This window comes from Oncorhynchus mykiss, chromosome 10, assembly GCF_057628025.1.
Source record: "Oncorhynchus mykiss isolate SJ-2025 chromosome 10, ASM5762802v1, whole genome shotgun sequence".
Lineage (NCBI taxonomy): Eukaryota > Metazoa > Chordata > Actinopteri > Salmoniformes > Salmonidae > Oncorhynchus > Oncorhynchus mykiss.
In genome coordinates this window covers 13,817,501-13,844,502 of record NC_143031.1, presented here as the reverse complement: position 1 = coordinate 13,844,502, position 27,002 = coordinate 13,817,501, and the positions used below count along the sequence as shown (strand labels likewise).

At 45.8% G+C, this 27,002-nt stretch overlaps 1 protein-coding gene across 1 annotated transcript in view; it reads right to left on the bottom strand.

Moving 5' to 3' along the window:
* Positions 1 to 27,002, bottom strand: part of LOC110534850 (serine/threonine-protein kinase 32A) — an 89,777-nt gene that overhangs the window by 50,136 nt on the left and 12,639 nt on the right. Inside the window, exons 3-5 of the mRNA XM_090185864.1 lie at positions 26,580 to 26,635; positions 24,568 to 24,719; positions 5,744 to 5,917 (exon numbers count right to left, since the gene is read on the bottom strand). Coding sequence (XP_090041990.1) covers positions 5,744 to 5,917; positions 24,568 to 24,719; positions 26,580 to 26,635 — 382 coding nt within the window. The remainder of the gene's footprint in view (positions 1 to 5,743; positions 5,918 to 24,567; positions 24,720 to 26,579; positions 26,636 to 27,002) is intronic.

Sequence of the window (27,002 nt, the reverse complement as noted above, 5' to 3'; positions counted from 1 at the left end):
TCCTGCTAAAGCGAGGGAGCCCGATGATCCGGTGGAGAGTGACGTGGGATGGGAAGCCGCCGAGCCAACCGAGGCAAGGAAACCTCTTGAGCCAGCCAGGGCGTAAAAGCCTGACGGGCTGGTTTAGGCTCCCCCGGTTCTATCGGCGGCCGGTTTGTTGGACTCCCATGCTCCAACCGGTTTGCCCAGCGCCCATGTCTCGGCCGGTTTGTTGGGCTCCCATGCTCCAACCGGTTTGCCCACCGCCCATGCTCCAACCGGTTTGTTAGGCTCCCATGCTCCAACCGGTTTGTTAAGCTCCCATGCTCCAACCGGTTTGCCCAGCGCCCATGTCTCGGCCGGTTTGTTGGGCTCCCATGCTCCAACCGGTTTGCCCAGCGCCCATGTCTCGGCCGGTTTGTTGGGCTCCCATGCTCCAACCGGTTTGTTGGGCTCCCATGCTCCAACCGGTTTGTTGGGCTCCCATGCTCCAACCGGTTTGCCCAGCGCCCATGTCTCGGCCGGTTTGTTGGGCTCCCATGCTCCAACCTGTTTGCCCAGCGCCAATGTCTCGGCCGGTTTGTTGGGCTCCCATGCTCCAACCGGTTTGCCCAGCGCCCATGACTCGGCCGGTTTGTTGGGCTCCCATGCTCCAACCGGTTTGCCCAGCGCCCATGTCTCGGCCGGTTTGTTGGGCTCCCATGCTCCAACCGGTTTGCCCAGCGCCCATGTCTCGGCCGGTTTGTTGGGCTCCCATGCTCCAACCGGTTTGCCCAGCGCCCATGTCTCGGCCGGTTTGTTGTGCTCCCATGCTCCAACCGGTTTGCCCAGCGTTCATGTCTGGGCCGGTGTGTTGGGCTCCCATGCTCCAACCTGTTTGCCCAGCGCCCATTTCTCGGCCGGTTTGTTGGGCTCCCATGCTCCAACCGGTTTGCCCAGCGTCCATGTCTCGGCCGGTTTGTTGGGCTCCCATGCTCCAACCGGTTTGCCCAGCGCACATGTCTCGGCCGGTTTGTTGGGCTCCCATGCTCCAACCGGTTTGCCCAGCGCCCATGTCTCGGCCGGTTTGTTGGGCTCCCATGCTCCAACCGGTTTGCCCAGCGCACATGTCTCGGCCGGTTTGTTGGGCTCCCATGCTCCAACCGGTTTGCCCAGCGCCCATGTCTCGGCCGGTTTGTTGGGCTCCCATGCTCCAACCGGTTTGCCCAGCGCCCATGTCTCGGCCGGTTTGTTGGGCTCCCATGCTCCAACCGGTTTGCCCAGCGTTCATGTCTCGGCCGGTTTGTTGGGCTCCCATGCTCCAACCGGTTTGCCCAGCGTCCATGTCTCGGCCGGTTTGTTGTGCTCCCATGCTCCAACCGATTTGCCCAGCGTTCATGTCTGGGCCGGTTTGTTGGGCTCCCATGCTCCAACCGGTTTGCCCAGCGCCCATGTCTCGGCCGGTTTGTTGGGCTCCCATGCTCCAACCGGTTTGCCCAGCGTTCATGTCTCGGCCGGTTTGTTGGGCTCCCATGCTCCAACCGGTTTGCCCAGCGTCCATGTCTCGGCCGGTTTGTTGTGCTCCCATGCTCCAACCGGTTTGCCCAGCGTTCATGTCTGGGCCGGTTTGTTGGGCTCCCATGCTCCAACCTGTTTGTTAGGCTCCCATGCTCCAACCGGTTTGTTAGGCTCCCATGCTCCAACCGGTTTGCCCACCGCCCATGCTCCAACCGGTTTGTTAGGCTCCCATGCTCCAACCGGTTTGTTAAGCTCCCATGCTCCAACCGGTTTGCCCAGCGCCCATGTCTCGGCCGGTTTGTTGGGCTCCCATGCTCCAACCGGTTTGCCCAGCGCCCATGTCTCGGCCGGTTTGTTGGGCTCCCATGCTCCAACCGGTTTGTTGGGCTCCCATGCTCCAACCGGTTTGCCCAGCGCCCATGTCTCGGCCGGTTTGTTGGGCTCCCATGCTCCAACCTGTTTGCCCAGCGCCAATGTCTCGGCCGGTTTGTTGGGCTCCCATGCTCCAACCGGTTTGCCCAGCGCCCATGACTCGGCCGGTTTGTTGGGCTCCCATGCTCCAACCGGTTTGCCCAGCGCCCATGTCTCGGCCGGTTTGTTGGGCTCCCATGCTCCAACCGGTTTGCCCAGCGCCCATGTCTCGGCCGGTTTGTTGGGCTCCCATGCTCCAACCGGTTTGCCCAGCGCCCATGTCTCGGCCGGTTTGTTGTGCTCCCATGCTCCAACCGGTTTGCCCAGCGTTCATGTCTGGGCCGGTGTGTTGGGCTCCCATGCTCCAACCTGTTTGCCCAGCGCCCATTTCTCGGCCGGTTTGTTGGGCTCCCATGCTCCAACCGGTTTGCCCAGCGCACATGTCTCGGCCGTTTTGTTGGGCTCCCATGCTCCAACCGGTTTGCCCAGCGCCCATGTCTCGGCCGGTTTGTTGGGCTCCCATGCTCCAACCGGTTTGCCCAGCGCACATGTCTCGGCCGGTTTGTTGGGCTCCCATGCTCCAACCGGTTTGCCCAGCGCCCATGTCTCGGCCGGTTTGTTGGGCTCCCATGCTCCAACCGGTTTGCCCAGCGCCCATGTCTCGGCCGGTTTGTTGGGCTCCCATGCTCCAACCGGTTTGCCCAGCGTTCATGTCTCGGCCGGTTTGTTGGGCTCCCATGCTCCAACCGGTTTGCCCAGCGTCCATGTCTCGGCCGGTTTGTTGTGCTCCCATGCTCCAACCGGTTTGCCCAGCGTTCATGTCTGGGCCGGTTTGTTGGGCTCCCATGCTCCAACCGGTTTGCCCAGCGCCCATGTCTCGGCCGGTTTGTTGGGCTCCCATGCTCCAACCGGTTTGCCCAGCGTTCATGTCTCGGCCGGTTTGTTGGGCTCCCATGCTCCAACCGGTTTGCCCAGCGTCCATGTCTCGGCCGGTTTGTTGTGCTCCCATGCTCCAACCGGTTTGCCCAGCGTTCATGTCTGGGCCGGTTTGTTGGGCTCCCATGCTCCAACCTGTTTGCCCAGCGCCCATTTCTCGGCCGGTTTGTTGGGCTCCCATGCTCCAACCGGTTTGCCCAGCGTCCATGTCTCGGCCGGTTTGTTGGGCTCCCATGCTCCAACCGGTTTGCCCAGCGCACATGTCTCGGCCGGTTTGTTGGGCTCCCATGCTCCAACCGGTTTGCCCAGCGCCCATGTCTCGGCCGGTTTGTTGGGCTCCCATGCTCCAACCGGTTTGCCCAGCGTCCATGTCTTGGCCGGTTTGTTGGGCTCCCATGCTCCAACCGGTTTGCCCAGCGTTCATGTCTCGGCCGGTTTGTTGGGCTCCCATGCTCCAACCGGTTTGCCCAGCGCCCATGTCTCCAGCCGGTTCGCCAGGGTGGGACGCCGGCTGGCGCCCCAAGAGGGGGGGGGGGGGGGTGCTGTCAATCTGCTCCCGCTCTTGCCCATCACGCACCCCTGCCATCTATTACGCACACCTGCCTTCCCTCGTCACGCGCATCAGCAATTGTGGACTCACCTGGACTTATTCATCACCTGTTTATTATATTTGTCAGTTCCCTGCTCTGTTCCCTGCTGCTGCTTCATTAATAGTGTTTTGTTTGTGTTTTTTGTTTGTGTTACCTGTTTGCTGTTTCCATGTCCGTTATTTATTACATGTTTGACTCCCCGTACCTGCTTCGTCTCTCCAGCATCATCCGCGTGACAATACTACTACTTTTGCTGGCCACTAGACTAAATTACCAATATAAACCAATCTAGCTGACATGGGCTAATTTTCTGACCGTCAGTGACTGACATAACAAGAGAAAAACTGCTAATGCACAACCAAATGTTAAAATTGCACCTTGTCTATTCTACTATTCTAACTCGCAAAAGTAAGCTGAGACCCCTTTTTTGGAAATTGATCCGCGTTGGCTGCCAGTTGCCCATCCCTAGACTAGACCATTAGTAAGGGTTATATGTCTTGAAGGTGCTCAGAAATACATAAAATATGTTTAGTTTGGCTCTGAGGACAGGCTGTATCAGTGTGTGATTGCAATGTCGTCATCAACATTGTCATTATGAATCATCAGTCATGACTCATAGGATTCTTTATACTGGATAGAGATTCTGCTCAAGGCCAGGGTATCATCAGCAGATACATGCACAAACACACACACACACACACACACCCGCACGCACACTCCAACAACACACACTGAATATGTGCACCCACTCAGAGTGCTACAGTGAGCACACAGCCTCCAATCAAATTATCTATTCAATTTACATACAGATGAGATGAACATTTGAATACCAGCCTCTTCCTTTCCCTGTAATAAATGCAGATTGAAAGTGGTTGATTTAATCTAAACATCTCCCAAACACCTGCTTATCTATGGGGATGTTTTTTAGTTGAAATGGAATGACAGAAATGTAAAATATTCCCATTGAATCGATTAATGAGGAATGTATTGAGAAATGACAAATCCGATCTACAGGTAACTGCCAAAATAAAGGAAACACTTGAGTAAATGAGGGATACAAAGTATATTGAAAGCAGCTGCTTCCACACAGGTGTGGCTCCTAAGTTAATTAAGAAATGAAGATCCCATCATGCATAAAAATGCCCAGAAGAAGAGATCTCAGTGACTTTGAAAGAGGTGTCTCAAATGTGCATTGTGGGTTTAAAGGGTGTGTGTGTGTCAGTGGAGGTAGGTGGCACTTTAATTGGGGAGGACTGTCACTAGGGAATGGCTGGAGATTAATAAGTGGAAAGGTATCAACAACATCAAACACATGGATGCAATTCCATTCGCTCCTTTCCAACCGTTAATATGAGCCGTCGTCCCCTCAGCAGCCTCCACTGGTGTGTGTGTATGTCTCAGTCACCAGATCTCAACCCAACTGAACACTTATGGGAGTCAGCATTTTCCACCTCCATCAACAAAACACCAAATGATGGAATTTCTTATGGAACAATGGTGGTCCTATCCCTCCAGTAGAGTTCAAGACACTTGTAGAATCTATGCCAAGGCTCATTGAAGCTGTTCAGGTGGCTTGTGGTGGCCCAACTCCCTATTAAGACACTATGTTGGTGTTTCCTTTATTTGGGCAGTTACCTGTATTTGCTCACAGCGGTTTCAGAATGTATAAATAGAAAAGCAGTAAGTCCTCCTACTAAATGATGTCATTTGTTATCCTGCATGTAATTAATTAGCACTCTGGAACCCTGAAGCCTCCCATTTTTCCAGGTCTGAAAAGGCCTTTCTCCATGATTATCATGCTGTTGCTCTGCACAGAGGTGGAGGGCGATCATGCAACCTGAGGAAGGTCTCATGCCTGGCATGCCTGGCATGTGTGTGGCGTGTTACGTGTATCTTAACTTATCATCAAGTCAACCCCTCTCTCTCTCCAGGCTGATCTGATCTGTGTGTGGTGGCTCACACCAAAGTACTATCAAAGGTCTTTCAGGTCAGTCCAATTTGTCACAATGAATGACAGGATAGTCAATTTCTTTGACAGTTACGTAAAATAATTTGAGTGATGCTTTTGGGTGGTAGCCATCTCTGTATGTTGGCTTGTTGACACTAGATGTCTGAAGATTTGGCATGGCAGCACATACTTGTGTGCATTCCAACATTGAATAAGGTATCTATGCTTCTGGGCCTATAGATAGAGTTTGAACATTGAAGGGACATTGGAGGAGAGTACGACCTCTAAGGGCTGTGGCAACTGTGAGTACCGGTCAGCTTTGATCTGTCTCTCTTAGCTGTGGATGATAATGACGTGATGATGAAGTTTCTCTCTCACTCACCTGTGGATGATGCGTTTGCTGCGGAGGTAGCCCAGCGCCAGGGCAATCTCACAGATGTACAGCTTGACAGTGTTCTCTGAGAAGTGAACATTCTGCTGGAGGTGATAGCGTAGGTCTCCTCCCAGCAACAGGTCCACTACCATGAACATGTCCTCCTCGTCTTGGAATGAGTACCTACAGGAGAGGAGGGGGAGGGAGGAGGGGGAGGGGTGGGAGATGGTGGAGGGCATGGATAAGGAAGAGGTGGAGGAGGAGGGAGAGGATGAGGTGGTTGAGAAGTAAGAGGTGGAGGAGGAGGTTGTGGAGGAGGAGGGGAGGGGGAGGAGGAGGACGTTAAAAGGATGTGGAGGAGGAGGAGGTTGTGGAGGAGGAGGAGGTGGTGAAGTAAGAAATGGAAGTTGTGGAGGAGGAGGTGGTGAAAGAGAAAAGAAGAAGAAAATTGTCAGCCTATGACACAGCATTATATTTATCCAACACAATTACCTTGGTTGCCAATATCCAAGAGGTGAAGGAGTTCTATTCACATTCAGTGCGAGGCTTGTAATGAAAGAGGAGAGTGAAAGTATCTCAGTCAACCATCACAAAGGTCTTCAAGGCTCACAGATGGCAAAAGAATATCGCTTATGAAACATAAGGTGCCGGCGGGCTTACACCACTCATTATTCTAGGCACAAATTCATTCCCAGAAAAGGCTATTAATTAGTGGCTAGCGATGGAAACACCACTTCAACACACTCTGGTTGGACCGTTCCATCCAAAGTAAAAGGTCAGGTGTGTCTGAGCCCATCCATCCATCCATCTATCCTTCCTTCATTCCACCGACCGACCCACCCACCCACCCACTCACCCACCCACCCACCCACTCAACCATCCATCCACCCACCCACCCACCCACTCAACCATCCATCCATCCATCAACCAACCCACCCACCCACCCACCCACCCACCCACCCACCCATCCATCCATCCATCCACTCACCTATCCACTCACTTACTCATCCATCCATCCATCCTTCCTTCCTTCCTTCCTTCCTTCCTTCCTTCCTTCCTTCCTTCCTTCCTTCCTTCCTTCCTTCCTTCCTTCCTTCCTTCCTTCCTTCCTTCCACCCACCCACCCATCCATCCATCCATCCATCCACTCACCTATCCACTCACTTACTCATCCATCCATCCATCCATCCATCCATCCATCCATCCACTCATCCATCCATCCATCCATCCATCCATCCACTCACCCACCCATCCATCCATCCATCCATCCACCCATCCATCCATCCATCCATCCATCCATCCATCCATCCATCCATCCATCCATCCATCCATCCATCCACTCACCTATCCATCCATCCATCCATCCATCCATCCATCCATCCATCCATCCATCCATCCACTCACCTATCCACTCACCCATTCATCCATCCATCCTTCCACCCACCCACAGATCAGCACCTAGCCCATTCCACTATTCTCCATTGATGTTGCATGACGCGACTCCCACTGGGATCTGTACTTTCTAATGAGTCTATGGCAAACTATTTCACTCAAGCCTTCTCTTGCTTACCTAGCCTTGAGCATTCCTCCAAGAAAATATAAACAGAACAGATGCAACTTTACAACATTTTATTTGTCACATGCTTCATAAACAACAGGTGTGGACTAACATTGAAATGCTTACTTACTTCACAACAATGCAGAGAGAAAGCAAATAGAGAAATAATAGAAAAGTAAAACATGTAATAATACAAGTAATAATAGATACACAATGAGTAGTGATAACTAGGCTATATACAAGGGGTAGCAGTACCAAGTCAATGAGTAACAATAACTAGGCTATATACTAGAGGTAGCAGTACCAAGTCAATGAGTAGTGATAACTAGGCTATATACTAGAGGTAGCAGTACCAAGTCAATGAGTAGTGATAACTAGGCTATATACTAGAGGTAGCAGTACCAAGTCAATGAGTAATGATAACTAGGCTATATACTAGAGGTAGCAGTACCAAGTCAATGAGTAGTGACAACTAGGCTATATACTAGAGGTAGCAGTACCAAGTCAATGAGTAGTGATAACTAGGCTATATACTAGGGGTAGCAGTACCAAGTCAATGAGTAGTGATAACTAGGCTATATACTAGAGGTAGCAGTACCAAGTCAATGAGTAGTGATAACTAGGCTATATACTAGAGGTAGCAGTACCAAGTCAATGAGTAGTGATAACTAGGCTATATACAAGGGGTAGCAGTACCAAGTCAATGAGTAGTGATAACTAGGCTATATACTAGAGGTAGCAGTATCAAGTCAATGAGTAGTGATAACTAGGCTATATACTAGGGGTACCAGTACCAAGTCAATGAGTAGTGATAACTAGGCTATATACTAGAGGTACCAGTACCAAGTCAATGAGTAACAATAATAAGGCTATATACTAGAGGTAGCAGTACCAAGTCAATGAGTAACAATAACTAGGCTATATACAAGGGGTACCAGTACCAAGTCAATGAGTAACAATAACTAGGCTATATACTAGAGGTAGCAGTACCAAGTCAATGAGTAGTGATAACTAGGCTATATACTAGAGGTAGCAGTACCAAGTCAATGAGTAATGATAACTAGGCTATATACTAGAGGTAGCAGTACCAAGTCAATGAGTAATGATAACTAGGCTATATACAAGGGGTAGCAGTACCAAGTCAATGAGTAATGATAACTAGGCTATATACTAGAGGTAGCAGTACCAAGTGAATGAGTAATGATAACTAGGCTATATACTAGAGGTAGCAGTACCAAGTCAATGAGTAATGATAACTAGGCTATATACAAGGGGTAGCAGTACCAAGTCAATGAGTAGTGATAACTAGGCTATATACTAGAGGTAGCAGTACCAAGTCAATGAGTAGTGATAACTAGGCTATATACTAGAGGTAGCAGTACCAAGTCAATGAGTAATGATAACTAGGCTATATACTAGAGGTAGCAGTACCAAGACAATGAGTAGTGATAACTAGGCTATATACTAGAGGTAGCAGTACCAAGTCAATGAGTAATGATAACTAGGCTATATACTAGAGGTAGCAGTACCAAGTCAATGAGTAATGATAACTAGGCTATATACTAGAGGTAGCAGTACCAAGTCAATGAGTAGTGATAACTAGGCTATATACAAGGGGTAGCAGTACCAAGTCAATGAGTAATGATAACTAGGCTATATATTAGAGGTAGCAGTACCAAGTCAATGAGTAGTGATAACTAGGCTATATACTAGAGGTAGCAGTACCAAGTCGATGTGCAGGGGTACGAGGTAATTGAGGTAGATATGTAAATATAACTAGGAATAAAGTGAAAAACTGTAAACAGTAGCAGCAGTGTATGTGATGAGACAAAAAAGTTGTGCACAAAGGGTCAATGCAGATAGTCTGTGTTGCTATTGTTGTTAACTATTTAACTAACTACAGTATTTAGCAGTCTCATGGATTTGGGTAGACGCTGTTCAGGGTCAGAATTATGACATGGCTTGTCAGCCTCCAGAGGCGGAAGAGGCATTGTCGTGTTTTTGATGATCAGGCCCACTGTCGTGTTGTCTGCAAACTTAATGACGGTATCATAGACCATGCAGTCGTGGGTGAACAGAGAGTACTGGAGGTGACTAAGCACACACTCCTGAGGTGCCCCTGTATGGAGGGTCAGCGTAACAGATGTGTTGTTGCCTACCCTCACCCTCACCGCCAATATGCCGTTTGGTTCTAGAGAAGTTTCCTACCTGAAGGTTCTGAGTTCAGTGCAGTCATTTACGTCAGCAATCCATACATTCTATTGTTACATGTCAAAGAAAGTGAAAGGTGTATTTGTGCATCCATGCCTTCGCTTTCTCCATGAATAAGACCAATCATGGGCTGGCATTCAACTAAACAGTAGTATGGTTGTCTGCGGACTACCTTCCTCCCCCAAGGCCCCACTTCAATTAACGGGAGGTGGTGCTTTATGCTGTGAATGAGGATTGATTGAACAGACTCCAGCGTGTCTACATACGGCTCAGTTGATGCTGAGGCAACTTGAAGCATAATTCACTTTAGGGCCGTAGAGGGTATCTGTGAACCCCCTGGCCAACCCTTAGTGCAGGATGGAAGGGGGCTTGCTGCAGTTAAAGGACAACATGTCAATGACTTCAGAGCCAGAGAGGGTATCTGAGAACCCCCTGGCCAACCCTTTGGCAGGATGGAAGGGGGCTTGCTTCTCTCAGAATGTCAATGACTTCAGAGCCAGAGAGGGTATCTGTAAAAATCAAAACTTCCCACCCTAATTTATTTGATTTGATTTAAGTGCAGCACGGAGGGGGGTTTGCTTCCTTCCGAGAAAAGTCACGTCCCTGTCCTCTCCAGAGGCTCAGGTAGAATGACTTTGTCGGTGTCTGGTCTGTCATAGTTTTGTATAGACGTTACAGAGCTGCAGATTGGCTGTCTGACATCATTCCCTCAGGGGGCGCTGCTATAGTGTATTTCTACTCTAAGATGCATAGATTTTTGAAAGAAAGACTCTGCGATAAGCCAGCAAAGCCTTGTGCCTTGTGGGAAAGGAAGGGTTGTAAATTCAGCAGAGAGCATCGTAAAAATTTGCACAACAGAGCAGATTAATGGCCGCCTCTCCTGACAAACATATTTCTAGAAACGAGAAAAGGAAAGAAGGTGCTGCCCACTAATCAGTGTATGATGCGTCTGAATGGCCAGGAGAGTCCTGTGCCCCATATATCACACAGACAGACAGAGGAGAATAAGTTAGGCCCAAAGACAACAGTGTCACAGTGGGGGTGGGGCCTCTGCAAATCTGCAGTCTTTAAAACTTCAAGAGATCCATTGTGAGATGTAAAAGTACCTCTGAAGAGACAGTCTAGTATGTTGGGGAGCTATGGGATAGTTGACTGAGCCACCGAGGGAAGCCGAAGCGCCTGAGATGAGATCAAACACATGTAACATCACATTAACATCACATCTACTCTCTCTCTCACCGACAGCTAGTCATACGACTACACAGGTCTTTCCATGGGTGACTGTAGGCAAGAGTGGACTAGTTCAACATGTTGGACAAAGGTCTGAGAATGCCCCTGTCCTGCTAAAGATTACAAAAAAACAAAACCATGTGGCAGAATAATCACATGGATGTCTTCTTGTCAATGTTTCAAATGACCCGCAGAGAAGCAGACTATGATGTGTGATTGCCACACATTCTGAGGACTTACATCTCTTTGGAATGACTAAGATGTGTTTATAAGGATCTAAGTCAGATCTAAGAAACTCTCTCTTTAGTGCTGTGCAGTTTTTTTTTTCTCTCTCTCTCTCTCCCTCTCTCTCTCTCTCCCTCTCTCTCTCTCTCCCTCTCTCTCTCTCTCTCTCTCTCTCTCTCTCTCTCTCTCTCTCTCTCTCCCTCTCTCTCTCTCTCCCTCTCTCTCTCTCTCTCTCTCCCTCTCTCCCTCTCTCTCTCTCTCTCTCTCTCTCTCTCTCTCTCTCTCTCTCTCTCTCTCTGTGTGAGCTGAGCACTTTCTGATGCTGGATAAATACCTCCTGTCTCAGCGGAGTCTGCTGAAGTGAGAGAGTCTGGTAGCTATCACAATAACTTACCCAAGGAGAGGGACATTAATTGCCCCATTTTTTTCAGCAGGAGAAATAGCTGGTTATTTTCCTTATATTGTGAAAAGTTTTTTCTTTCATAGTGACGTGACCCAGCCAGTCAGAATATTCATGAATGAACGGGTTGGTTTAGCTGTAGCAGCTTGTAGCAGGAGGGAGGGCAGTTCCTACAGGGAATCGATAGTGAACACAAGAGTCCTTACTAGTAGAAATTCTGCTTCTTCTGCTTCACTGATGGATTTTTCTCCTTGCTCCCACAGGCCACTACATCAAAGTGGGACGGTCATGAAACCTGAGCAGTATAGGCTCAGATGAGAGGGGTTATTCTGTCCTCTAAGCAAACACATGCTGTAAGTTCATGATAACCACCTTTCACTCTTGAACACATGCGCACACACTCACACAATTACACAGACACATGCACACATGCACACACACACTCGCTCGCACGCACGCACACACACCGACTACACACCGACTACCGCCCCGTTGCACTCACTTCCGTCATCATGAAGTGCTTTGAGAGACTAGTCAAGGACCATATCACCTCCACCCTACCTGACACCCTAGACCCACTCCAATTTGCTTACCGCCCCAATAGGTCCACAGACGACGCAATCGCAACCAGACTGCCCTAACCCATCTGGGCAAGAGGAATACCTATGTGAGAATGCAGCTCAGCATTTAACACCATAGTACCCTCCAAACTCGTCATCAAGCTCGAGACCCTGGGTCTCGACCCCGCTCTGTGCAACTGGGTAGTGGACTTCCTGACGGGCCGCCCCCAGGTGGTGAGGGTAGGTAACAACATCTCCACCCCGCTGATCCTCAACACTGGGGCCCCACAAGGGTGCGTTCTCAGCCCTCTCCTGTACTCCCTGTTCACCCACGACTGCGTGGCCATGCACGCCTCGAACTCAATCATCAAGTTTGCAGACGACAGTGGTAGGCTTGATTACCAAAAACAACAAGACGGCCTACAGGGAGGAGGTGAAGGCCCTTGGAGTGTGGTGTCAGGAAAATAACCTCACACTCAACGTCAACAAAACAAAGGGGATGATTGTGGACTTCAGGAAACATTAGAGAGAGCACCCCCCTATCCACATCGACGGGACAGTAGTGGAGAGGGTAGTAACTTTCAAGTTCCTCAGCGTACACATCACGGACAAACTGAATTGGTCCACCCACACAGACAGCGTGGTGAAGAAGGTGCAGCAGCGCCTCTTCAACCTCAGGAGGCTGAAGAAATTTGGCTTGTCACCAAAAGCACTCACAAACTTCTACAGATGCACAATCGAGAGCATCCTGTCACCGCCTGGTACGGCAACTGCTCCGCCCACAACCGTAAGGCTCTCCAGAGGGTAGTGAGGTCTGCACAACGCATCACCGGGGGCAAACTACCTGCCCTCCAGGACTCCTACACCACCCGATGTCACAGGAAGGCCATAAAGATCATCAAGGACAACAACCACCTGAGCCACTGCCTGTTCACCCCGCTATCATCCAGAAGGCGAGGTCAGTACAGGTGCATCAAAGCAGGGACCGAGAGACTGGAAAACAGCTTCTATCTCAAGGCCATCAGACTGTTAAACAGCCACCACTAACATTGAGTGGCTGCTGCCAACATACTGACTCAACTCCAGCCACTTTAATAATGGAAATGGATGGGAATTGATGTAAAAATGTATCACTAGCCACTTTAAACAATGCCACTTAATATAATGTTTACATACCCTACATTACTCATCTCATATGTATATACTGTACGCTATACAATCTACTGCATCTTGCCATCTTTATGTAATACATTTATCACTAGCCACTTTAAACTATGCCACTTTATGTTTATATACTCTACATTACTCATCTCATGTGTATATACTGTACTCTATGCCATCTACTGCATCTTGCCTATGCCGTTCTGTACCATCACTCATTCATATATCTTTATGTACATATTCTTTATCCCTTTACACTTGTGTGTATAAGGTAGTAGTTGTGGAATTGTTAGGTTAGATTACTTGTTGGTTATTACTGCATTGTCGGAACTAGAAGCACAAGCATTTCGCTACACTCGCATTAACATCTGCTAACCATGTGTATGTGACAAATAACATTTGATTTGATTTGACACACACACACACACACACACACACACACACACACACACACACACACACACACACACACACACACACACACACACACACACACACACACACACACACACACACCCTCCACAAAACTGAATAACAATCACTATCTCAAGCCCTAGCTGTCTGTGATTACTGAACAGTGTCAGGGTTATTCAATGAACCTGTTAACTCAGTAAAACACATCTCCATCGCAATTAGACTGAAATAGTCTGGGCTCATCTGAGATGTGGTAATGGCATTTCACTTCTGGGTCATTCACTAACGATCAACAAGTTGGAGAAAAACAAATTCTGCCCCCGACTCACACCATGCATGCCACATTTCTACAGTTGGGTATGTGATGATTGCTTATTGTTATTTATTGAGGCCAAAATGGCAGAAGGCCATTGCAGAAACGTACTCATACATATTCAAACACACTTGAGTTCTAAGACTATAGAGTCTTAACGAGCCATACAAGTGGCAGAGAAAACAATAGTTTATATGAGCGACAAGTGACTGTGTCTGCAGCATATTATGTATATGAAAAAAATTTAAGAATATTGATGCATACAGATGTAGGATCTTAATTTGAGCCAGTTTGCTACAGCAGGAAAATATTCCTGCAGGAACAGGAATTGTGAATTATTATGTGGATTATAATTACAGCCAAAACACAAATATCCCGAAAGCCAATTTTCTCTTGTAAGCTGTTAGAAGGATTTAATAATTATGACAGTGATATTTTATGTGATTACGATTCGACACGGACCCGCCCGGACCTGAGTGGTCGTACAGTTTTTCTCAATTGCTAAAACACTAAAACCCATTGGCTGGACAAAGTTCTCAGTTGTCTGGACTCATTTAGCTAATTATGCAGTCTGTTGTCAATACCTTAAACCATTTCACACGGTAAAACACAATTTGCAGATCTCACTTAGACTTTTCAGCAAAACTCTAAACACATTCTCATTCTCAAAACACATTCTGCACTCTAATGAACATGTCATCCATACTGGTAAACACAAGTGGCAACAATCAAATATAAATAAAGAAGACATGTCATTGATTGAACACAGCCACTCAAAATTGATTGAACCTGTTTCATATGATGAGACACAACCAATATAAGCCAGTTCAGAGAGCAAACAGGTTGTTGAAGGTGGGAAGGAGACAGTCTGAGAATGGATAGGAGAAACAATGTGAGAGGACGAGGACAAGTGTGTATGCGAGGTGGGCGACGAGGAGGAGGAGGAGGAGGAAGAGGGCAAGAAAGAGGAAGAGGAAGACAAAGAGTGGAAATATCTGATGAAATTCGAGCAACAGTTATAGACCATGTTCTTGTCCATGGACTGACAATGAGGGAAGCAGGACTTAAGAGTGCAACCCAATTTGAGACGATTTTCTGTGTCCACCATAGTCAGGACATTCAGAGAAGAGAACAGGTACAGGATACTACTGTATTTTTGCAATTGCAAATTTACTGTACTACTCTATATGCAGCTGTTTCAATAGACATTTGTAAAGTTAATCACTGTATGTATTGTACTGCATGAATATGTTTTGTAACTGCACAAATACTTTTTGTAGAATTGCAAGGCTGCCACATGCAGGTGGAAGGACAGCTATTTTCACTCGGGAGCAAGAGGCCGTTATACTTGGCATGGTCCTTCAAGATAATGCAATACGACTCAGAGAAAACCAGGAACGAGTGATACAAGACAACACACACTTCCAGGGAATCGACAGTGTGAGCATTTCCACAATTGTCCGTGTCCTCCATCGTAACAGGATGCGAATGAAACAAGTATACAGAATACCTTTTGAGCGCAACTCACCAAGGGTGAAAGAACTGCGAGCTCAGTATGTGCAAGTAAGTGTACATTCAGAAACATTTACTGTAATCCAGATTGTCTACAGTACTAACACATACTATGTGAATGACATTACTCTTCCGTACATACAATGTATGTGAATCAGAAGCCTAATTGTACTCTACAGTATAGCACTGTCTCTGTACGACTTACAAAATCCTACATACAGTATATTGTATTTCTACACAGACAATATTTGACTTGGAATCCTTGGACAGAGCCCATGAGTTCATCTCTGTCGATGAAGCAGCCTTCTATCTAACAAAGAAGAGAAGGAGAGGCCGAAACATGATTGGACAGCGGGCCATTGTTGAAGTCCCTGGTCAACGAGGTGGCAATGTCACAATCTGTGCTGCTATCAGCAACCATGGTGTTCTACATCACCATGTTACACTCGGCCATATAACACCCAGCACCTTCTAAGATTTATTGACAATCTAAGAGATATTTTATTTGAGCAGCAGGTTCAAGAGCAGCAGGGTCAAGAGCTAAATGAGAATCCCATTCCCACCTATGTGATAGTGTGGGACAATGTCAGTTTCCACCGAGCTGCTCAGGTAAAGGAATGGTTTAACATCAATGGGCAGTTTATGAACTGCAGTTTATGAACCTCCCTCCATACTCGCCTTTCCTGAATCCGATTGAGGGGTTTTTCTCCTCTTGGAGATGGAAAGTGTATGATAGACAAACCTACACCAGAGTAAATCTGCTGCTAGCCATGGATTAAGCCTGTGGTGATATAGGTGAGGAATCATGTCAGGGCTGGATACGGCACACAAGAGGCTTCTTCCCCCGTTGCCTCAGGAGGGACTATTTTGCTTGTGATGTCGACGAAGTGCTCTGGCCTGACCCAGCCCAAAGACAAGAAGAAGCACATTGATCACATGTTTACTCCTTTGATTTTTGTCCCTTTTAGTATTGTATACTGTAGTACAGTGCATTGTAGGCTGTATACTGTACAGTGGACACATTGTATGGCCCTGAACATTGTGCTTTCCATTTATTAACAGTGCTGACTGCTCAATAGATTTTGACTGGTTGCAGGTTCATATCAACAAAGAACAAGAATTACAGTATCACAGAGACAAAGGACAAGTTTGTGAGATGCAGGGTACAGTACTGTAAAAATAGGGGTACAAGGAGGAGGAAGAACAAAAAACAAAATTGCAAAGAGCAAAGCAGAGTAGTCATTTCTGATCACTTTTGAGCTACTATGATAGAACATGTTTTCGTTCATCAAAACACAATGACGGAAAAATATTCATATTTTTTTAGATTCAAAATTGACTTCTCCCTGAGAATTGTATGTTTTGAACAATGTGTTTTCTATTTTTCGGTGTATTGTTTACTGACTGCTTGAGAATGTAAATCATTTTGATCAATTTGTTTATGATTTGAGAGCACTGTTTGATTTTGAACACAGGTAAAACTGTTTTGAGGCAAATGTTTCATTTTGTGAGAGGAGTCAGAAGTTATGTAAATAATGCTTGAAGATGAGGTTTTGTGTTTAATGTTTTCAGGAAATGGAGCAAGGTTTCAGAAATTGTGTTTTAGCAATTGAGAAAAACTGTAATGTTTTCAGGAAATGGAGCAAGGTTTCAGAAATTGTGTTTTAGCAATTGAGAAAAACGGTAAATAAGTGGCCATTTGACACAGGAAAATAATTACATACAGAACAAGAGAAAGAGAAAGAGAAAGAGAAAGAGAGAGAGAGAGTTAGAAATAAATAAAGAGAGAGAAGGAGAGAGAGAGAGAGAGAGAGAGAGAGAGAGAGAGAGAGAGAGAGAGAGAGACAATTGGTAAATTACATTGAAATGTTTCCATTAGAGTTCTAGTGCGTGAGGCAACCATTTTGTTATTTGTCAGGAATGCCTTGAAAAGGGGGAAAAAAACATGATAATTTTTTGAGTAATTTAGTATCCCCATCAGGCACTCACTGCCACCTGGTTATTATCTTCAACCAGCCTGGGATTCTGATTTGTTTTCTTGGCATGGATGCTCCCTTCCCAGGTCAGTTCATTCTGCCTCACATGCAGTTCGATGTAACCAGAAAATGCCCTTCAGGCCAATTTAGGACCAGAACATCTCACAGTAAGCTATTTGTGGGGTGGAATCACCTACAGAGAAAAGTAATGGACTTTTGACCAGAGGGTTCTAATTAATGTTTGTCCCGAAAAAGGGGGCTTTGATAACGCATATACAGTAGGTGCAGTTATTGGTTTCTGTATTGAAAAGGTAGCCCATAATGCACAACATGATTTCTATATTCTGTTACAGGAAATTGATTATAATTTATATTTAATTGATTCCCATATTGTGTCTATAATTGCTTCAAATCCAATTAAAATATTCCAACGGCATAATGCTGGCTTACAATGCTGGCTTCTGTCATAGTACATACTATGACAGAGAATATACTTTAACAGAAAATACATGCCTTGAATCAATATCAGAAAGTCTATTAAATGGCTTATAGCTCTGCTCAACTTAAAGTCAACCCATACCACTGTGCTGATTGAAATACCGGAACAACTTCAGGTACAAAATCATCCACTTACACAGTCAGACGCACACACGCACGGCGCACCCACACCCACTTACACACAACCAGAACTAAAGCCTTCTCAGAAGTAGCTGACTAAAGCCTGCCGCTGCAGAACAGATGACTGACAGTTCCCATCAGCCAGAGGCTAATGCTCCCTCAGCTGCTGTCGACCGTCAGCCCTTGGGGTGAAATTACACCCCAGCCCGGCCCCATCCCAGCAGCCCCCGCTGAGGAGGCACAAGGTGTGAGGCATCATGGTCACGCCACTGCCTTATGGCTTAACACGCTTCACCTAAAGTTCACTGAGCTGCCTCCCCCTCGGCCACACCATCCCAGGTCTGTAACCTTCCACTAACTGAACCTGCCAGAAGGATGACATATCAGTGTCCTGTAACATAATGTGATGTTTGCAGGGAATGTGTGGACAGTGCTGTTATGTAGAGAGGCCAGGCCATGGTGTGCAGTAAAGGGATTCTGGGTCGTGGATTACTGCCTGGATCGTATGATATGCAAGGTACAGCAGATTGTTGACTAGAGCGAACCCACTGGGCAAAGTGGTTGAATCAACGTTCCTTCCACGTCTTGATTAAGTCGAATCAATATGGAAAACTGATTGGATTTCATGAACATCAGGGAATTTCGTATTTTTTCACCCAACATTTAACCTAAATCCAATGACATGGTGAAATGTTTTGTTAATTTCAAGTTGAATTTGCATTAGTTGACAAGTCAATAAAATGTCAATCAGAACTAGATGTTGAACTGATGTCTGTGCCCAGTGGGAAACTAGATGTCATGTATGGCAGTAACACTAATGATAGGTTTGTTTACTGCATGCAGGTGACCTTCCTGGTTAAGTAAAGGACAAAGAGTGGAGAACCGTGTTTGACACATCAAGACAACTACAAAATAAGCATGTCGAATAAAAGATGCACGCCACTTCACTACTTCACTGATGCCAATGAGCATTTTTGGCTAAACCCTTCATTCACTTCAACGCGTGGTTCATCTTCATTGTGTATTCAATGAAGGAATTCCTGACTTGTGATACACGCCACAGGATGTGCAGTGCAGTGAGAGAGAAAATTCACCTTCAATAACAACATCTCTTCCATCAGTGTCTCTGCTCCAGACAGTTTCAGTGACTGTAACAGCTCAGGAGTTAATCCAGCTCCGACAGCTTAATGATAATAACAATATATGCCATTTAGTAGAGTATTTTATCTGAAGTGACTTACAGTCATGTAGGCTTATATTTTATGGATGGCCCAGGAATCGAACCTGAGATCTTGGCGTTACGACTGATCCGTGTAAAGGAAAGAATGAATGGGGCCATGTATCGTGAGATTTTGAGTGAAAACCTCCTTCCATTAGCAAGGGCATTGAAGATGGAACGTGGCTGGGTCTTTCAGCATGACAATGATCCCAAACACACCGCCCGGGCAACGAAGGAGTGGCTTCGTAAGAAGCATTTCAAGGTCCTGGAGTGGCCTAGCCAGTTTCCAGATCTCAACCCCATAGAAAATCTTTGGAGGGAGTTGAAAGTCCGTGTTGCCCAGCAACAGCCCCAAAACATCACTGCTCTAGAGGAGATCTGCATGGAGGAATGGGCCAAAATACCAGCAACAGTGTGTGAAAACCTTGTGAAGACTTACAGAAAACGTTTGACCTCTGTCATTGCCTACAAAGGGTATATAACAAAGTATTGAGATAAACTTTTGTTATTGACCAAATACTTATTTTCCACCATAATTTGCAAATAAATTCATTCAAAATCCTACAATGTGATTTTCTGGATTTATTTTTTCTCATTTTGTCTGTCATAGTTGAAGTGTACCTATGATAAAAATTACAGGCCTCTCTCATCTTTTTAAGTGGGAGAACTTGCACAATTGGTGGCTGACTAAATACTTTTTTGCCCCACTGTATATGGCCCCGTAATTTATCTTACAGTTCTCTTATGCGCTCGGCGTCCCTTATGCCATAGTTAGTACAGATTAATTGTCAGTAGAAACTACATTTGTTTAAACAAGTCAGCCATATCAGCTGTGTTTTTTTTAAAGGCAGTAAATGAGGCTGAAGGAACTGTTTCTCTGCCAGACAAGGTTCCGCTGATAGCCAGGTGTAGCAGTGGTAAGGTGTTGGGACTGCTGTTGGGACTCTGCAGTTGGGACAGCTATATTTAGGCCCTAACAGTTTGTGGGCATCGTTGGTCACCGTTATAGTGCAATGAATCTATTGTTTAGTGAGGCGCACAGCACTACATAGACCCTTGACTATGTGGAACTCTATTCCACATCAGGTAACTGTTTTATCTCCCATAGGGCGGCTCACCTTTGGCCCTCACCATTAGGGTTTGGTAGGCGGTCATTGTAAATACCAATTTGTTCTTAACTGACGTGCCTAGTTAAATAAAGGTAAAATTTTAAAAAATGGATGCAAGCAGTAGAATCAGATTTAAAAATACACACGCACACTCCAACACACGTACTCTACACACATGTACATTGTAATAATGTTATATGATGTACTGTTTTATCTTTTGTTTTATGTGTTTGGACCCCAGGAAGAGTAGCTGCTGCCTTGGCAGGAACTAATGGGGATCCCTAATAAACCCCAGGAAGAGTAGCTGCTGCCTTGGCAGGAACTAATGGGGATCCCTAATAAACCTCAGGAAGAGTAGCTGCTGCCTTGGCAGGAACTAATGGGGATCCCTAATAAACCTCAGGAAGAGTAGCTGCTGCCTTGGCAGGAACTAATGGGGATCCATAATAAACCCCAGGAAGAGTAGCTGCTGCCTTGGCAGGAACTAATGGGGATCCCTAATAAACCCCAGGAAGAGTAGCTGCTGCCTTGGCAGGAACTAATGGGGATCCCTAATAAACCTCAGGAAGAGTAGCTGCTGCCTTGGCAGGAACTAATGGGGATCCCTAATAAACCTCAGGAAGAGTAGCTGCTGCCTTGGCAGGAACTAATGGGGATCCCTAATAAACCCCAGGAAGAGTAGCTGCTGCCTTGGCAGGAACTAATGGGGATCCCTAATAAACCTCAGGAAGAGTAGCTGCTGCCTTGGCAGGAACTAATGGGGATCCCTAATAAACCTCAGGAAGAGTAGCTGCTGCCTTGGCAGGAACTAATGGGGATCCCTAATAAACCTCAGGAAGAGTAGCTGCTGCCTTGGCAGGAACTAATGGGGATCCCTAATAAACCTCAGGAAGAGTAGCTGCTGCCTTGGCAGGAACTAATGGGGATCCCTAATAAACCTCAGGAAGAGTAGCTGCTGCCTTGGCAGGAACTAATGGGGATCCCTAACAAATACACATACAAATATGAAAGTGAGTGCTGTGCTGCTGAGTCGGGCTCTGGTCAGGACACAGAGTGCATCTGTCTAGCTGTCTGCCTGCCTGTCTGTCTGTCTGTCTACTGGACTAAAGACAGGACTACAGACAGAGAGTACACAGGACTACAGGGCTTAAGGACTACAGACAGGACTACAGGACTATAGACAGGACTACTGGACTACACACAGGATTACAGGACTATAGACAGGACTACAGACCTACTGGACTACATGATTACAGACAGAGACTAGACAGGACTACATGACTACTGGACTACATACATGACTACAGACAGACTGTATACAGGACTACAGGACTATAGGACTACAGACATAGAGTAGACAGGACTACAGGCAGGGCTACAGGACTACAGACAGGATTACAGGTCTATAGACAGAGAGTAGACATGACTACAGGACTACAGACAGGACTACAGACAGGACTACAGACAGAGAGTAGACATGGCTTCAGGACTACAGACAGGACTACAGACAGAGAGTAGACATGGCTACAGGACTACTGTACCACAGACAGGACTACAGACAGGACTACAGACAGAGAGTAGAAATGGCTACAGGACTACAGACAAGGCTACAGGACTACAGACAGGACTACAGACAGGACTACAGACAGAGAGTAGACATGGCTACAGGACTACAGACAGAGAGTAGACATGGCTACAGGACTACAGACAGAGAATAGACATGGCTACATGACTACAGACAGGGCTACAGGACTACAGACAGGACTACAGACAGAGAGTAGACATGGCTACAGGGCTACAGGACTACAGACAGGACTACAGACAGAGAGTAGACATGGCTACAGGACTACAGACAGGGCTACAGGACTACAGACAGAGAGTAGACATGGCTACAGGACTACAGACAGAGAGTAGTCATGGCTACATGACTACAGACAGGGCTACAGGACTACAGACAGGACTACAGAAAGGATTACAGACAGAGAGTAGACATGGCTACAGGACTACAGACAGGACTACTGTACCACAGACAGGACTACAGAAAGGATTACAGACAGAGAGTAGACATGGCTTCAGGACTACAAACAGGACTACAGACAGAGAGTAGACATGGCTACAGGACTACAGACAGGACTACTGTACCACAGACAGGACTACAGAAAAGATTACAGACAGAGAGTAGACATGGCTTCAGGACTACAAACAGGACTACAGACAGAGAGTAGACATGGCTACAGGACTACAGACAGGACTACTGTACCACAGACAGGACTACAGACAGGACTACAGACAGAGAGTAGACATGGCTACAGGACTACAGACAGGACTACAGGCAGAGCTACAAACAGAGAGTAGACATGGCTACAGGACTACAGACAGGACTACTGTACCACAGACAGGACTACAGACAGGACTACAGACAGAGAGTAGACATGGCTACAGGACTACAGACAGGACTACAGACAGAGAGTAGACATGGCTACAGGACTACAGACAGGATTACAGACAGAGACTAGACATGGCTACAGGACTACAGACAGGATTACAGACAGAGACTAGACATGGCTACAGGACTACAGACAGGACTACAGGACTACTTTCTCATGCACACACACACCAGATGGCACATTCATAGATTTCTAATTGCACTGCCATTCAGGAGACGAGTCTTTGTTGTTGCTATGCTGAGTGGCCGGCATATACAAACACCTCATCTGAGAGCCAGTTACAACTGCAGTGACTGCAGGGAGGGGGGCAGGGCAGGAGGAGAGGGGAAAAGGAGGAGAGGGGGACGCTGACTGTCGTGTCCCCTGATTGCTCTGTGAGTGCAGCAGGTAATCTCCCACACTATGACATGACCTTGAGCTCTTCACTCAGGACAATCATAACTTGACCAACTGGGCAGCTGAGCTGACCTAAGCACATCTTACAGGGACATCTTCCACTAGCTCGCTCCAAGCGTTTAAAGACCCTGCCAAAAGCATGACCTTCTTCCTGCCTGGTTTTTTATTGGATTTGTTGTCCCACACAGCAAGCATCGTTTGTTTGTCAGACGGCTCCATTCTTCTACTACAGGCTCCACTACTGAACGTTTCTGCTTATTATCCTCCAAATAGTAATTAAAAGATTCAGTCATAGATAGTGAGTCCCTGCCAGCTGCCGATGCTTCCTGCAATAATGAAGAGATTTCCAGACAGAGGAGAGAGAGGATAGAGAGAGAGAGAGAGAGAGAGAGAGAGAGAGAGAGAGAGAGAGAGAGAGAGAGAGAGAGAGAGAGAGGGGCATAAGAGTTCTTCAATGTCAAATTAGGAACGAGTCTAAACTATTTCACATTACTGTTAACAGCAAAATCCCAAATAACCTCGCCTGTGTATAAATATCAGAGTCATCTGAAGTAATTACCTCAGCTTGGGTAACTAAGAGAGGAACAATACAAAAATTAAAAAATTAGCAGCCATTCGAGCCATTGAATGGTTGAATCCCAAACTGGACTACAGGAAGCATGGCAGTTATTTTTCTTCTTTAGCCACACTTGTCAGTCCCTCAGTCCTCCACTCCACTAGCCTCTTCTCTCATCCGAGTCCACACACAGCTAGTTAAGCGGCTGGTCTCAAGTTAGTGCCTTTCCCTTTAGACGCTAACCTCTCCAAGGTGATAAGAGCTGTATCGAGTGCCAAAGACACTCAGGAGCTTTAGTGGTCATCAGCTCCTTTTTAGGGGTCGATACTCACTGGTTTTATGAGCCTATCTCTATATAAGGCAAATATGTGGAAGGATTGGAGCTGTGAAAGCATTCAACTGGTCATAAATGTGAAGTGAATGATTAATAGTGATTCTTGGTGATTCATAGTGAGAGATCAACCAACGTAAAGACAATATGTTTTTTGATGACTAACGTCAATATACCTTTACAATGTACTTACTTCAATAAGCCAACACAAGGCACTACCCACAGGATTTTCAAAGACAAATAGAGATAGTCTGAGGTTTTGTTCTACTTCATTGTATTGTGTGTCCTCCTCGTTCTAGACGTCAATGTCTTGGCTGGGCAAACACGTATAGATGTAAGATTGGCAAGCGCATTCAAGCTTCTGCCATTTTCAAGGTGAGATTCCTCTCGCTACAGATAATTAACCACAATATCCTCATAACACTTGTTCCTGGCAATCCTGTTTTCTTTCTCACACACACACACACACACACACACACACACACACACACACACACACACACACACACACACACACACACACACACACACACACACACACACACACACACACACACACACACACACACACACACACACACACACGCAGAGACTTACCAGAAGTTGACAAGGAAGGGATGCTCGAGGTTCCGCATGATCTGCATCTCCTTGAAAACATTGCGGACCTCGTTCCGTTCCACACACTTCAGTTTGTTCATGTACTTCATGGCGTACATTTTCTTTGTGTCCTTTTTCTGCACAATGCACACCTAGAGGGAAACAGACAATAGCTGTGCATTCATCATGCTATCAACTGAGTTTACTGAATGTGTTTCTTACTGACCATTGCAGTGTTGTTTTACTTATATGTAAACACAAGCTGTAAGAAAGCGCATCCACAGACTGTGAAAGTTGAAAACAACTGTTCTATTGCAACAGTAACTATGCGCATTAATTACCTGACTCAACAACAAAAAAAGTCACAACATGAAATGTCGGTACAAATTCATAATTGTCGATAGACAACTTGTTCGTTCGACATGGTGGGATCTTTTGTTTGTAAAATGAATTAATTGATAAATGGCGGTGGAATACTTTTATTTGTAAATATTGATATAATAACCATCATATCTAAGTGAACTTGGAGTCATGTGATGATATGGTGTGTGGCCCTCCCACTACGACTCGGAAAACCATGTAGTTTATTAGGCTACAGATTAATGAAATTATGATGAACTTCACAGGCTGGTGAATGTGCAAGGTGACAATAAATATTGAGGTTCTAGTGACATGATGATCGGCTGCTTGGCTACCGTTGTAACGGCTCTCACTGGTGGTAGAAAAAGTAGACGAAGGCGCAGCGTGGAAAATGTTCATGATTTTAATTCAAAAACCACTCAAACAAAGTAACAAAATCGAAAACGAAAATGCACAGTTCTGTCAGGCAACAGTAACTAAACAGAAAACAAGATCCCACAACCTAATGGTGGGAAAAAGGGCTGCCTAAGTATGATCCCCAATCAGAGAGAACGATAGGCAGCTGCCTCTGATTGGGAACTACACTCGGCCAAAAACAAAGAAACAGAAAACATAGAATTTCCCACCCGAGTCACACCCTGACCTAACCAAACATAGAGAATAATAAGGATCTCTAAGGTCAGGGCGTGACAACCGTTTAATGAATAAAAACAATCTTGCACTTATCCATAATAATCTAATGTAGGCCAGCCTACTGTTTCTGCGAGCTTTTGGCTAGAGCGCACGTAACAAGAGGGGACATTTTTGTGACAAACCATCTGTAGATTTGAAATTGTGATGGAAACCCAATTAACTTGTATTTTTGAATTTGGTACATGGAAATTTAACTGAAAAAGTACTTTCTATGTGCACTACGTCATCACTCACAGCCTTTTATTCTCAACAAGTCAATTTGATGGAAACACATCTCTGGTGGGAAAATTTGCATATTGTTTTTGTGGAGATTTTTGAACGTTTACATTAAAATCTTGTCGCCAATTGGATGGAAACCTAGGTTCCCCTTGTCAAGAAAAAAAAGATGATTTAATGTGTAGATATACACATATACATAATAATAATAGCCATTTAGCCAATCATAATAGCAGCTTCAATACAACCTGCAACAGACTAACTATTCACCAGGACTGATACAGATGAATTTCTCTAATAATTTGGTGGTTTACTGTACATGTACTTTCAACTCAATAAGGAAGTGATTAAAGTGATCTAAGTGAGTGATTAGACCACTGGTTCCCAACCTTTTTCGGTTACTGTGCCACCAACTGAATTCTGCTCTGTCCAGAGTACCCCTGAAGTACCCCCTCATGCATTTTACTAGTCAGCCAATGGTCTCATGAGTCTTCTCACCTACCCCAGGTGTCCTAGTACCCCTGGTTTGGAACAACTGGTCTAGACCACTGGCACAGTTCATCAAGAGAGCTCTGATCAAATCCAATTACTGAACATCAACCATGCACTTTAATTAGACTTATCTGAGATGCTAGGGCTAAATTCTGTCCTGAAACTAAATGGTGTGTGTGTGTGTTTGAATGATAAGAAGGTCACAGTAGGTAGCTGCTCCTTGACTCAGCAATTTACTAAAACAGACTTACCTTCCCGAAACTTCCTTTCCCGATAGCCCTTAAGATTTGGAAGTGATCGAAATTAACTGTGGAAAAAGAGGAGCATCTGCTCATTTCCATATCAGGGAAACAGCATCACATTAAATCACTATCTTGTTTCTGAATAATGAATAAAGTAGGTATGAGAATATCAAATGCCAATGAAATGACATTAAAAATAATTTACAGTCAGTGTCCTTTTTAAAAGCCTGCGAGGTAACCTTATAGACTAATATGTAAAAGGTTCTAAACAGGAAGTCAGCTGTTTCATTCAGCTCATTATAATAATACCACAATCAGATGCAGACAGACTGCCCCCTTGATATAAAATGAATGGAGAGAAAGTAGAGGCAGTTTACATTAAAGCCCAGAAGAAGACAACACACTTTTACAAAAAAATGTAAAGACGTTGCA